This window comes from Pelobates fuscus, chromosome 3, assembly GCF_036172605.1.
Source record: "Pelobates fuscus isolate aPelFus1 chromosome 3, aPelFus1.pri, whole genome shotgun sequence".
NCBI lineage: Eukaryota > Metazoa > Chordata > Amphibia > Anura > Pelobatidae > Pelobates > Pelobates fuscus.
The window spans coordinates 317177677-317192833 of NC_086319.1; the positions used below are offsets into that span (position 1 = coordinate 317177677).

Below are 15157 nucleotides of genomic sequence, written 5' to 3' on the forward strand. Positions count from 1 at the left end.
CCTGGGTGTCAGGCACAAGTCCACTCCGGGTGTAGGTCGTCGCTTGATGCTGCGGTGGAGGGTTATCAGCCCATTTCATGCCGGAGCAGAGTCTCCACTGGTAATAAGTTGGCTGAGGTCAGCAGAGGAAGAGGTATAACCCAGTTGTGAGGATTACTTCAGCCAGCGGCTCGCTGGAGATGGGAGCTGCAACGTCCATAGTTGCGTTCTGATCTGGGCCATTTGATTGGTATGTTTCTCTCGGGTAGGATCGCCCAGTTGTGTGCAGAAGACATCGACTGCCATCTCCAGCGCCTGCCTGTGTTGTGTGGCAGGCTCAGCAGCCATCTTGCGATGCAGGCGAGTCCACCAACCGTCCTGGCCGACAGCAGGGTACCAGGGTGGACCACGATGACCCCCACCGGTCCAAAGGGGGGGGAACAGGGCCGGTGCCTCCAAAGTTCTAAGGGTCTAGCTTGTTGCAGGCAGGATAGCAGGGCAGCGGCCGTCCACCCCACACACCACCTGCATAGGCCCCAATCATAGAGTGTTATGATTTCCACGCAAGGGACCGTGAGACAAGTTTCGGGCCGAACTTCGGAACCAGCACCCCACCATGCATTAAACTGTTGCTTTTCAGTGTCATATGGGGGGGGTTTTGCAGCATTTGTGAGCCAAAAGGTCTGAAAATCGTGGGAGCTGTTCTTACATGCGACTTTTTAATTAACATGCAAATTTTTAATTAACGTATTATCTGATAGGCACAACTCCCTTTGTCTCTTTTCGGAAGAACCACTCTCTAAAGTTCTTACATTACTTACAGATGGAAAAAGTAAACGTCCAAGAATCGCAATGCTTAAATTATCTCAAACCATGTGTAACCTGGGTTTAAATATTCCAAGTGTAAAACTTTACACTTTAGCAGCACACAATCGACACGCTTTGCACTGCATAAAAATAAATAAAAAAGTACAAATTGGGACAATTTACAGCAGTACAAATAGAAGCACAACTTTGTCTCGGTGTGGCGCTCTCTCAGTTGCTACACACCCCATACGCCTCCCTCCCAGAGGAGGTGCGCGAAAATCATTTAGCAGCATCTATTATTAAAAAGTGAAAATTGCTGAGACAGCTCCTAGGACTCCAGTGGCAATAAACCAGATTTATTCCCTTATTATGTAACCTTTCAGAATGGGGAAGCCCAATATCCATACTGTTCTTGGACAACCGCAGGTCAAACCAGTATACATGATTTCCCGGATCAAAGCAATAAACCAGTTCTCACATTTTAGCAAATTAAACACAAAATTCCTGACCTTGATGTTCCCTTTCTTTCTTTGCATACCTACAAACATGTAGTTTGACAGGCACTATCCTGCCACACTTCAGCTTGGAAGACTGGGACCATTCTGTAGATTACCCACTACTTTATCTTACGGCATAAATTCATTTTATTTCAAAAATTAGACCTAGCTTGGACCACACAGTCACACAATCGGCTTTTCACGGTGGATAACATATTTCCAACATTAATCCATGAGACGCTCATGGAAAAAGCATTAAAGCTGCTTAAACTACTCCCATGGGCTTTCTATCAAGAAATGCATTTGAAGTTGGCCCTTATATCAACTTACTAGATAGCTCTACCCAGTCCAAAATTAAATTAATTCAAAGACTGGTATTCATAGACTGGTTTATAGCCAGTCAACTCCCCATAATATCATTATACAAACCATTTGAAACTGGACACCCCAAAATTATGTTGCTTCAACTTTATTGCATCAAGGCTGCAGACTTCAGCTACTGTGCCTTCACACATATCCTCTATCACCAGAGATCCCTCTCGCTATAAGAACTTTTCAGAAACAAGTCTGTAACTGTGATTTTAACCTATTGCTGACCTATTGCTCAGTCCTTACACTATGCATGAAAAATAAACATGCAATCCCAAACCACATGTGCACCAGTCTGATTGCAAACGGTTTATTATTGTACATTGTGGTCAGAGATTCGACTGCGAATTTGGAGTTTCCAAGTGAGCAGAGTTTCCAGCTTACCAATTTCTAGCAAAGCAGGGTTTTTCAGCCAACGTTAAAACCATCCAGAGAAACTTGTGCATCTTTTACAAAGTCATTGCCATACCACGTGTGGATCTATGTTTACTCAATTAAATTGATCTGTCATAAATGTCAGGATTGCTTACGTCTTGAAGAAGGGAATGACAACAAGCCCGAAAGACGCTCATGCTAAGATAGAGAGCAATTAGTCATCTGTATCACGGATTGCTCTCACTACTCCTACATGAGGATGTTAACTGGCAGATCAATCACGTTTTTCTGGCACAGAAGCATTCTGCAGGACTCACTAACTGTATTTGTTTCACTTTGCTGTAATAAATGCTTTAGTTGCACAGAAACAATGTAAACTATTTGTGATGTGTTGCTATGGTCTATATCAAATGGTACCCTTAGTAGGACAATACTGTAGGCTCACCAGTTTTAACAAGCTCCTTAATGAGTTCCTCCTTCATGCGGATGTTGATGGCCAATTCTCGAATCTTTTGCTGTGCTTGGCGCAGTGTCCACTTAGAGTCCTTTCCAAGGGAACAGCCTTCTTGTACCAAATCATGTGCTCTCCTCCTGTAGGGTGCTGCAAGCATCCATTAGGTATTAGAGAGATTAGAGAAACAATACACCAGATGCTTAATAAAAATGATTACATTTAAATTTACGTAACTCTGTCTCAAGCAAATGGGTCTGCTTCACCGATATGTCATACTTGGTGGCAGGTGGTTTTGTTTATATATTAGGGATGAATACTAAAGTCACTGCTGTTGCCCTAGAGTAGTTCGAGTTCAAATGTGTTCTAATCTGCGATCATATTACACAGCCTGTCTTACAGTGTTGCTGTCTCTCCTTTATGTTCCCTGTTTAGTCTTTATTTGTGTAGGGATTCATGAGAATACTTACTTCTGTCTCGCTAGTGATTCTGCCGTTACACTGAAATGTTGAATTGCTAGTTTAGGACTTACCTACTAGATCTGAAATGGCATTGGCAGGAGTACTTACTCTTTAATCAGCACTGCATTAGCTCTAAAAACATGGGCTTAGGATAATATGCATCTAGACTTTTTTTATTTTGTTTTATTTATACACTGAATATGAATAGAATATTAAACTGCCGCTGCCCAAAAATAGTAGAATTTTAAACTCATTGCTAAATACATGTTTTTTTCCCCTGGTTAATTTTTCCTTCTCATTACTTAATAATTCTTTAAAATAACATACCATTTTATATAAGTATATAATAAAGACATGATAAAATACTCCTACTGATTGGACGACTTTGTCTTATGGGCAAGTGTGAGATTGACAAATCCCGGCAGCACTGTGGGAATCAGGCGTGGTCTTGCTCATCACAAGATGTATTCTATGGAGACTCCCACTCTATGTTTTATGTGCAAGAGATTAAAGTAGTGACGTGGCTAGTGACAAATTAAGTGTCAGGAGCTGAAAGAGGTCTCAGGAAGATGATGGTGGTGGTCGCAAGAGACAGCTTCAGGTAAGCAGAAAAATGTTCCTTGAAAAATTCTGAATGTAACATCTCATGCATGTAAATGTCCACTTACATTCATTCATGTCCCCGTCTTCCAGTGGCACCTCTTCAACCTCACTGTCCTGTGCCAACCCAGTACAGTTTTTAAGAATTCTATCAGATACAGGGTTGATTTCCGCCTTGGTCTTTATTTTAAGTCTAAATTTAATTAAAAAAAAAATGTTTTGCTTTATTGCCAAATTGCTTCAAAAATGTACTTCAATTTCAAAGTACCGCATTTAGTCCAAACAATCAAAGTGTGAGTCTTTTATAAAATTGATATTGCAATGCTTCTTTTTACTTACATTTGGAAATTGAGGGGCTTCTCCATTTCCTTTTCACAATGCTCATTACCCCATCTCTGTTCTTCATCAGAATCCTCCACAGAATCTTCACTAAACTGTCGGGAAAGGACAGTATCAGCCTCTGCCAAGCTGGAGAACAGATTCTGGGTACCAAAGTGAAAGCTCTCAGTAAACTCTTTCGATAAAGGGCTAATACTGCTGGAAAACTGCTTTGAAAAAATTAATGTTAAATATTAAACTGGGAAACTTTAAAGTAACAATCAATACTTTAGACCAGGGGTAGGCAACCTTTTTGCAGTGCTGTGCCAATGTAATACTTTAAAGCAACGTTTATATATGTTGGAGAATTCTGCATGTATGGTTGTGTGTGTATATATTGGCTGTGTGTTGCGTATGTGCAAGGTCTGTATGGATTGTATGTGTGAATTATGTCTGTGGTGTTATGCAAGCCACACAACCATTATGTGTATGGATGAGTTTGCCACATTTTTTAAAAATATATATGTTATATACACTGAACAAAATTATAAACTCAACACTTTTGTTTTCCCCCCCATTTTTCATGAGCTGAACTCAAAGATCTAAGACTTTTTCTATGTACATAAAAGGTCTATTTCTCTCAAGTATTGTTCACAAATCTGTCTAAATCTGTGTTAGTGAGCACTTCTCCTTTGCTGAGATAATCCATCCACCTCACAGGTGTGGCATATCAAGATGCTGATTAGACAGCATGATTATTGCACAGGTGTGCCTTAAGAAAGGCCACTCTAAAATGTGCAGTTTTACTCTATTGGATGGATCAGGAAGGGGAGTGTGGAGGGTCCGAAAACCACCATTTGCCTTACATAGTGCAGCACATCTCCTTCACATAGAGTTGATTAGGTTGTTGATTGTGGCCTGTGGAATGTTGGTCCACTCCTCTTCAATGGTTGTGCGAAGTTGCTGGATATTGGCATGACCTGGAACACGCTGTCGTATACGCCGATCCAGAGCATCCCAAACATGCTCAATTGGTGACATGTCCGGTCAGTATGCTGGCCATGCAAGAACTGGGATGTTTTCAGCTTCCAGGAATTGTGTACAGATCCTTGCAACATGGGGCCGTGTTTTATCATGCTGCAACATGAGGTGATGGTCGTGGATGAATGGCACAACAATGGGCCTCAGGATCTCGTCATGGTATCTCTGTGCATTCAAAATGCCATATATAAAATGCACCTGTGTTCGTTGTACATAACATAAGCCTGCACATACCATAACCCCACCACCACCATGGGCCACTCGATCCACAACATTGACATCAGCAAACCATTCACCCACACAACGCCATACACGCTGTCTGCTATCTGCTACCCTGAAGAGAACACCTCTCCAAAGTGCCAGGTGGCATCGAATGTGAGCATTTGCCTACTCAAGTCCGTTACGACGACAAACTACAGTCAGGTCGAGACCCCGATGAGGACGACGAGCATGCAGATGAGCTTCACTGAGAGGGTTTATGACAGTTTGTGCAGATATTCTTTGGTTATGGAAACAGATTGTTGCAGCAGCCGTCCAGGTGGCTGGTCTCAGATGATCTTGGAGGTGAAGATGCTGGATGTGGAGGTCCTGGGCTGGTGTGGTTACACGTGGTCTGCGGTTGTGAGGCCGGTTGGATGTACTGCCAATTTATCTGAAACGCCTTTAGAGACGGCTTATGGTAGAGAAATTAACATTCAATTCACGGGCAACAGCTCTGGTGGACATTCCTGCAGTCAGCATGCCATTTGCACGCTACCTCAAAACATCTGTGGTATTGTGCTGTGTGATGGATGGATTATCTCGGCAAAGTAGAAGTGCTCACCAACACAGATTTAGACAGTTTTGTGAATAGGCCTTTTGTGTACATAGAAAAAGTCTTTGATCTTTCAGTTCAGCTCATGAAAAATGGGGGCAAAAACAAAAGTGTTGCGTTTATAATTTTGTTCAGTGTATATATATATATATATTTTTTTTTTATATCTAAGCTCTGCATTGCTGGGTTTAGCTCAAAGCTGAGAGCTTACAACTCACAGATGCAGGCACCCCAGGCACATTTTCTAGGTACCAAGGCTGTGTGAGTCTAACTAAAACAAAAGGATATTTACCAAAGTGAGAATTCAAAGTGAATTTCATATTTAAGTTCAAAATAGCTTCAGCTATCTTTCATTTCTGCTACTCTGGCTCTAAATTTAAAATTTACTTTCAATTCTTGATTTAGTAAATAACCCTTGTAATAAAAATAAGCATATTCTATAAATACCTTTTTAGTCATAGATGAGAGTTTAGATTGGTTCTGAGAAGTAATAAGTGAAGATTTTTTAATAAGAGGTGCAGTATTTGGTCTTCCTCCAAGCTGCAAATGAACATCTTCTAAAAGAGCAGACACAGGAAGGCCAGGCCCTAACCGCTTCAGGCAGGCCTGTAACTTAGTGATTTCATCTTGCTGTTCTTGCAGCTTGTCACTCTAGAAAGAGAGTAAGATATCTTTATATAAGCCTTACATATATTGCAAGTCTATATCCATAATTTTATCACATGACAGGAGGCTTCATATTTTGCATAATCTTCCTTTACTACTCCATATTAGCAAAGACATATAGAGGGGAAAAAAAGGAACCAATCAGAGACAGGCAGAGAGTATAAGATACGCCTTCAACTGAGTCACTTCCTCTTTCTTTGCTGCTCCATCACAAGTCAGGTCAGAATATTGTGTCTACACTTTGTTGGCTTGTCTTGTTTTATTTACTTAATTTTACATATTTACTTGATTTATTTCTTTCTTTTCTTACTGTATATGTATTTATGTAGGGTTTTATCTGATAGTGGGGATACTAGTTACTGTTTTTTTGTTTTGTAGGCTATAGACTTGGGATGTTTGTGTACCTACTTTATCCTCTTTTATTCCCTATCAATTTTTTGTTTATCTTACAGTTTATGTCAGTACATGGTACTGATTTCATTATAAGAGGGTGAGAACCTCTCATAAACTCAGCCTACTGCAGATATTTTTACTGCTTAGGTCAGTTTTTTGTTTATCTTACAGTTTATGTCAATACATGATGCTTATTTCATTATTAGAGGGTGATCCCCTCTCATAAAATGTTCTCCTTGTGGCTACACTCGCCACTCCACAAGCACTCTCCCTCTGCCACACGCTCTCCGCTGGGAGAGCGTGGGGCGCTGTGGAGATTTCCCATCTGTCAGGCTTCTGCGTTCGCACGCTTTTAACGTGTGCTCACGTTCACCTATTCTCTCCTTTTCAATCTACCGCACGCATACATCTATGCGCGTTCAGAGGTTTGTATTCTCTATAAGGTGTTCGCACATGTTTGTGCGTTCGTGTACGCCTGTTTTTCGTCCTTCAATCAACCGTTCTACTCCCGAACACATATCTTCAGCGTTCGTCAGTTTTCCCTTTGGGTTGTTCGTTTCGCGAACGTACTCGTTCGCAAGTTTTCTGTGTTCATTTTTTCTGTTCTGTCTCTGTTCGCTTTATTTCAAGCGACCGTTCAACAGACTTCCCTCTAACACACTTAGCAGGCTTTTTCTGCTGCCACTTTGGATCACGCCTCGCGCAATTCTGTTCACTTTGCCTGCTACAGGGACCTGTCAAGGTTAGTATTAACCTAGGGGTGGTTCATTTGGTTAGGTTCATTCCTAGTAACCCGGCACGGGTTAACACCCCATATAATACTGCTGCCCAGTGGAGCTGTGCTTGCAGCCTCCTTTTACCTGGGTGACCCCCAGCATTGCCTCTACATACATTACTATGAGTCGCATACTTGACCACCATAACCCCTAGCAGTCCCTACTACCAAATTGCCTATTTACTCACAAATCTATTGGGTGCTCCCCAAGTATACTGGGTGTTAATAATGGAAGACTCAGATGCCCTCAGACCTCCATGCAGTAATCAACGCGGCAGTTGCCGCTTCTGTGGAGAAGGTCTCAGCCAAGGCGTCCCAGCAACTCAAGACGCAACCAAAGTGCAAGCTAAACGCTCCCAACAGAGAGACGTCTCGGAGGAGTCTGACTCCTCTTCCAAGGAGCAAGGCCCCCCTGCTTAACGCCACTGGAAAGGCCAAGGGTCAAAAATCAAAACCTTCTAAGGGTAAGGCTCACCTAGATAAGGGAAAACGTACACGGCCTGTAAACCTTCAAACGTATGACGCTTCCTCAGACAAGGAGCAGGAGGTCCCACCATCACTATCGTTTCTCAATGAGTGGCAAGCAGAAGAATTCCATTCTGATTACGGGACTTGGGGTCCCAACTCCTTTGTGAAGGAGACCTTTCTGGGTGTGCCCCAGCATGTGGGTGATGTAGAGGAATAGCTGGTTTCGGCGCAGCCGGATGGTGAGCTCTTTTTTTACACCATGGGCCAACATTGATTTTTATTGATTTGGTAATTGAACAGTAGAGTGTCCCTTTATAGCATATGTAAACATGTACAATACAAGATATAATTTGCCTAAATACTACTGCTTCAACAGGCAGAATGGCAACCTCAAAGTGACAGAATAGACATTCACTCAGTCTCAACTCCTTAAAAAAATCATTCAAAACTCACTTCTTCAGGACAGCATATCAATTAAACTAATAGTTCCACCCCCCTTTCACCCCTGCACCCTAATTTCTCTCCTGCAACTGTCATCAAAACACTAAGTCTTCAGTGAATACTATTCTACCAGACTAATTTTCTACTCCTACCCTTACCTTGTGTCACTATACCCCACTCCCTCTAGCATGTAAGTTCATTGAGTAGGGCCTTTAACCCCTCTAGTCCTATGCGTCCAACTTGTCTGGTTACTGTCACATCCTGCTCTGTTCTGTGGAGATGTCTGGCAATGGCTTCTGGTATCCAGTACTCTTTTTGCTATTCTTGTTTAGTTTTCCTTGGTTTTTTGGTTTTCTAGTCTATGTCTGGTTTTCTTTATACTGGGATTTCTGGGTTCATTCCTATAGTTCGTCCCTGGATTTCCCAGTCTCCAGGTTTCCTTTAAATGTTTGTTTTATGTTGCCACACCCGTTTGTTTTCCATCATTCCTTTCTGTTTCAGAGTCCTGCAGGCAGCTGCTCAAAGCTTCTGCCCTTTCTTGCAGGTAAGTGCTATATATGTCTACTTAGGATGTTTTAGCATACATTAGGCAGTGTAGGACCTGCCAGATATGGGGTACATTGGCGTTGTTGGCAGGCTTATTCAATGTATGATCATATAGTGTGACTAAATCCCCATGATTTCCATATGTAGTACTTGGTTATTTCTCCTCTTGTTTTGCCTGTGTTATCTTGTCTTGTTTTAGTTTGTATACCCAGTCCATGTACAGCTGTTTTATTTCATGTACCTGTTATTTGATGATTATTGAAAGAGGTCCCTGAGGAAGTCCTGTTTGTATAAGGAAGAAACGCGTAGGACCAGCATCTTTTACTTATATTGTTTTTATAATTTTATTTTATTTTGTACAATCTTTGTAAGTGAATAAATTGCCTTTGGAGTATTCCGTCTGGTTGCTGTTTGTAGCAATATTTGCACTCTATTATAGGTATACTAGCAGATACCCAAAATAGCCCATCAATCACACAGTTCTATTAGTTCTGTCTTGTTTTCATGTTTGGTGCCTATCTCTAGTCTTGCCTTGTTTCTAGTACTGGATACAATCTTGCTGCAGAGCCTCCCTATTCAGCTCCTGGGAGGTCTGCTTAATTTCCAAGCTCCTAGTTCCTGGTATCCGCTGAAGCTGATTCAGGGTCTTGGTATGTGGCTGCACAAACACTGGTGCTCAACACCAGGGGGTGTGCGTTTACCCTGCACCAGACCCTGCTAATCCACCTCCACACTGTGACTCCTACTCTGAACATCAGGCATACTGGGTCCCGGTCTTGCACCGCCGCCCGGATAGTGTCTGGGTCCCGGGCACCGGACCGCCACCCTGACAGTTACCATTATGTGTTTGTTAGACCACCCATTGTACAGCTCTGCAGAATTTGTTGCAGAAATTATAATAGCTGCCCAAGCAGCTACCTCTCCTCCAAGTGACATGTCAGGATTCCACAACCACTGTTGCAAGTGCAGAGTCTTTACAGCTAAACCAGCAACAAAGCCCCAAAATCATCAAATATTGTCCATTTTGCTAGCACAATGTATACTTGAAATTGTATTCTCTTCAAAAAATAAATAAATAAACACTTTAAAGAAACACTATGGTGTCAGGAATAGAAAAGGGGATCCCTGACACAATAGTGTTAAAAACCCATTTTAAATTCCGGTTCTCAGACTGGAAGGGACAGGAGTTCAACGGAAACCGAGGTGAGAAGTCAAACTGATAGAAAACAGTTGTGTCTACTTACATTGAGGGGTGGGGCTCCATGGCACCATAACCACTACAGCACGCTGTAAAGGTTATAGTTCTATTTACAATATTTCAAGATAGTGTTAAGGTTGACAGTGATTGCCTTCTGTTAGCCAAGATATGTGCACAAAACAAATTGGACACCACTCCCTCTTCAAATGTAAAAGCAGTAGTCAAACTCTGGACACATTACAATGAGCTTACCAATGCAGTACAGTGTTATTCAGAATAAAAGTGGGAATAACTAGCACCTGTAATTTGTATTGTTCCATGGCATCTTCTAAAGCTGCAAGAAAGTCCCTGTTCTCATCTTCTAGGCGCTGGATTTGACTCCGTAGGTCCTCAATACATTTGTCTGTCTTATCTGTATCACAGTCATTTTCAAATCTAAGTACTCCCTTAAATATAGGGGGACAAAGAAAAAAGAAAACAAAACACATGTTACTATCAAAAGCTGAACAATACTACAACCATTGATTTGATTTGGTTAAAGATGCATTCTTCCATATGTTTCACTCTAAGAGACGTGCCATTTAAATATAGCCCTTAGTCAGTATTTCCACTTGGTTCCTTTACAAAGGCATATCTATTGGATCACATAATATATCACAGATGTTTGACATTTCACAAGCTAATCATTTGCAGAGTTGGACTCAAATTATTCCTTTACAATATAATACATTTTTCTAGTTATGTGACATGCAATACACGTGAGTATACAAAAATTGTAATTATAACAAAAATAAAATCTCTCAGGAATATGACCACCATACGTGTTCAGCCTATGAACACTGGGTATCCAGCTGAAATGGGTACAGAGCTTTACAGACAAAGTGTGCTTTGATTTCATTATTTTCCCAATACTGCAGGTTTCATGCACAATTTTTCACAAAAACACTGCCAAAAGCATTTACACCACAGCACCATCAGACATCATAAGGACGGTGACCAAACCTGTCACGAAGCATTGTCACACAAGGAGATTACACAGTGCATATGTTACATACATAGAAGAAGTGTACAAGACCATGTTCCAAACAAAATCCTTGCATTCCTTAGGGTAATGGAAAAAACTGTTGCCTTGTTTTTCAATTCTAATAAAATGTGAGAAAACCAAAGCGTAAGTAGTAAAGTCCAGGATATAATAGGTTGGTCAGGTGCAATCTATGACATATGTAGGAGAGAATCCCTGACCGTAGGAGGTGAACTTTCCTGCATGCATCCAACATAAAATAAACAAGTAGAACCTTATATTGTCTCTCTTGGAGAGGTTGGAAGACATTAGTAATGAAAAACAAATTATTACGGTTTGGTAGGCTTGCCAGAAACCACCAAAAGACCTGCCCAACAAAACCTAATGTTGGACTATTTGCAGCATGCCTTTGGATTTCTACAGGAGTATTTGCCAATAGAACTGCACAGGTTATGTATGGGGCCAACTGCTCCTAATCCTAAACCACAAGCAGTCATCATCATGTGCATTCTTGTTTGCAAATAAAACGAAAATCATGGCAGCATATTTCCAATGCTCGTTGCTTGAAATATCAGAATTATAAACCATTTCTGTTTAAGGACTTTTCAGCTCTCTTGACTCCAAAAAGAAGAGCCCTTTTAAATTGATCCTCTGAATACTTCATCAGACAAATTAGGTTGATTCTCCCCAACAAATGGTTTTGTATTCACAATGACCCTATGAGTCGTTCCTTAAACACAGGAGGATGCACCACTTACGTATATTTTGAAAACAGGAGTCTCTTCAAAATACACACCTCCAAGCTCATCGTAACAGTGAACTGACCTTATGCTCACTAAGGCCTGATTGTCTTTATAAGATATAACAGTGGAGACAGCTACAGAGACCGTCTCTTGTACCTTAGATACATAAAACTTTAATCCTTTACAATGCTTTCTTGGTATTACAACATAATAAATATTACACAGTGAGTAACAAATGAGGAAAGCTTCTAGTCAATTTAGTCAAAAGTTAAAGACACATGCGCGCAAAAGTAATATTTAAAGGGACACTAGTCACCAAAACAACTGTAACTTAATGAAGCAGTTATTGCGTATAAATCATGCCCCTGCAGCCTCACTGCTCAATCCTCTGCTATATAGCAGTTAGATCACTTTGCTTATGCAGCCCTAGTCACACCTTCCTGCATGTGCCTTTCTAAGCACTTCTTGTAAAGAGTCTTCTTATGTTTACAGTCCTTTATTGCCAATTCTGCTTGATTTATAACTTCTTATTTCCTGCTCTGTTAACAGCTTGCTTGGTCTTGCAGGGACCCCTGTATGTAATTAAAGTTCAATTTACAGAGCAGTAAAAAAAAAACTTTTAAAGTAAGTTAAAGTCTGATTGAAAATGAAAGCATTTTGTTTTCATGCAGGCTGTGTCCGTCACAGTCAGAGGAGGTGTGGCCAGGGCTGCATTAACAGAAACAAAAGTAATCTAACTCCTAAATGGCAGTAAAACTTCAGGTACATGATCTATACACAGAAATTGCTTCATTAAGCTAACGTTGTTTTGGTGACTGTCTCAATGAAATGAGGAAGGAGATTGTTTTGGACCCTACCAGGATCTCTCAGCTATTTCAACAATATTATATTATAAAATATAAAAAAAAACAAAAAAACCTAATGCTCTCCACAAACGCACATATTTAAGGTAGCTCGAAGGTATATATAAAGGGAACGGGTAAGTAAGAAGAAATACAGACAATACGTCTGATATATAAGATGTCCACCTAATGTCAACTGACCCTGGACAGGTAGATGTGCCTAGGCTTGGAGTAGCAATAATAAAAAGGACTGACACTTCTAAACACTGGGCCTAGCTACCGCCGCCTCTCAGGTGTAGGAAATATACAGAGAAAAAGTAGTCCCTATTTTGTCTTACTATATCTCACAACTGGGTTGTGATTTCAGAGATTGTTATTCTCTCTCTCTCTCTACGAAATACCAGTTTTGCAAGAAGGAGGCGGGTGGGAGGGGGAGGGGTGTACATTGCCGCTTTAAGCACCACTTGACAAGACAGAAAGGGGATTAGACCTCTGAATGTATTTTGCACTTTTTCTCAACAGCTATTCTAATCATACATGTTTTTTAACTAAACGTTAGAGGTTATTCCTGTAATACTCCCTGACCTGGAGCACCACAACAAAATGCATGCAACTGAAGTATCATTAGTGATTAAAAATAATTACTCTCATCACTGCACACACGGTGCACATGGCAAGTGAAATACCATTTATATAAAAAGCATCTGTGAACACCATTCGAGATTTCAGAGATAGTACCCCTTCATTGTGCCAATCCCCTCATTTTCACCATGGAAGGGGTGCGGTGTTGCTAACTAGTGCTCTGCAAATAAATGAGCTTTACTTTGTGAACCCATTAGGTCACCTGTACCAAGTGTGTTTTCCCCTTCGTGTGTGTGTGTGTGTATAAAGTCAGAAGTGTGTAAAATTGGTGTGTTTGTGTAAAGACTCTGTAGGCACTGACAATGTAATGTAAAAATAAATATATCTGGACATGTAAATTTTGGTGGGTACTGAAGATGTAACTGCTCTATAGTTTGCTTTATTAAAAAAGGACTCAAATTTCAATTTGCATCCACAAATCATAGATGTATTGTCAATATTAACAGGATAATAGCCTGCGCACAATTGTTATTAAAGTGGATCTGTCATGTTTTTTCTTTTCTTTTCTCCCCACCCCCCCTCGTCTCTTAACAGACACTACCAGACCAAGCGCCCTGAAATCTGATTACTTGGTCTCCTATCTGTGTCGGGTATATCCTCAGACGAAACCTGGCAACTCGGGCCCGGCCACATGGAACTATTTTTCTGATCGGTTCAGCGGTTGGTTATAACTTTAACCGGGAAGTAATTCTACATTGTACATGGTATGAAGGCACTTTTGTACCAGTTAGGGCACTAGGGACGAGCAATCCAGGGATACTTTGTATGTAGGGTAAAAAGTATGTTTTGGGGGATATTCTGTTAAGGCCCCCCGTTTTCTGGAAGTTATTTAGATTAGCGATACTGGGCCATAGATATAGCGATTGTTATCTCCCAGACACAGAGGTGAGATCTGCATTGTTTGAGTTAATGATCCCCTACAGGGATTCTGTGTATAAAGTATTCCTTTAAACCCTTCGTCAAGTCTCAACTGATGTTTGGATGGACTGCGATTTATCACTGAATACTCTGCGGGAAAAGAAGAAAGGCTTTGGTGGAAATACTCTGGTCGAGTATTGGAGCTCCGCCACGATGATTATATTCCGCTCCTTGCCACTTTCCTTTATCTAGATTATCTTTTCTTCCATCAGTATTTGGATGCAGCCATTTTGTTCTCCTCTGTCCATCATGTCTGCTGTTTGCCCTTATGTGGGATTAATTTTATGACGGATTGTGGGTACATCTGATTGGTAACTAAAACAGAGCCTTGCTTTAAGCCCCACTTATTGTAAAATTTTGTCAACTTGACTACTATGCATAAAAAAAAAATAAAAAAAATTGTTCCTATTTTTCTTTATGTAGTTTATGAAAGCACTGAGGAAAAAAAAAACTAAGAGCAGTGAGATTGCATGAGCATGAGATATATACAAAACTGCTTTTTCATTTATTGAAAGTTATTTTTGTAGCTATAGTGTCCCTTTAATATGAAAGAGGTAAATTATGGTTGAGTAAACACATAGCTCAAATTCTAAGTTTTGTTTTGGTTCAAAACTTGAAGAATTGTCTAGCCTAGCCTGTTATGCCATAAAAATGATGCCTAGAAGCCTGATATCTCCATGTAACATAAAAAACAAAAATGTGCTGATTGCCCGGCTATTGTTATATTGCAAACCATAATGCCAACCTAGCACCATAAAGCGGTGATCACCTTACTATAATATAACGATTTCT

At 40.7% G+C, this 15157-nt stretch overlaps 1 protein-coding gene across 3 annotated transcripts in view; it reads right to left on the minus strand.

Moving 5' to 3' along the window:
* Positions 1-15157, minus strand: part of KIF7 (kinesin family member 7) — a 43464-nt gene that overhangs the window by 14784 nt on the left and 13523 nt on the right. The window contains exons 6-10 of one of the 3 annotated variants that reach the window (XM_063448900.1): positions 10499-10645; positions 6160-6363; positions 3879-3973; positions 3608-3732; positions 2473-2628 (exon numbers count right to left, since the gene is read on the minus strand). In XM_063448900.1, coding sequence (XP_063304970.1) covers positions 2473-2628; positions 3608-3732; positions 3879-3973; positions 6160-6363; positions 10499-10645 — 727 coding nt within the window. Of the gene's footprint in view, positions 1-2472; positions 2629-3607; positions 3733-3878; positions 4085-6159; positions 6364-10498; positions 10646-15157 lie in introns of all 3 variants that reach the window. The other 2 variants (XM_063448899.1, XM_063448898.1) reach the window with 2 other exon arrangements.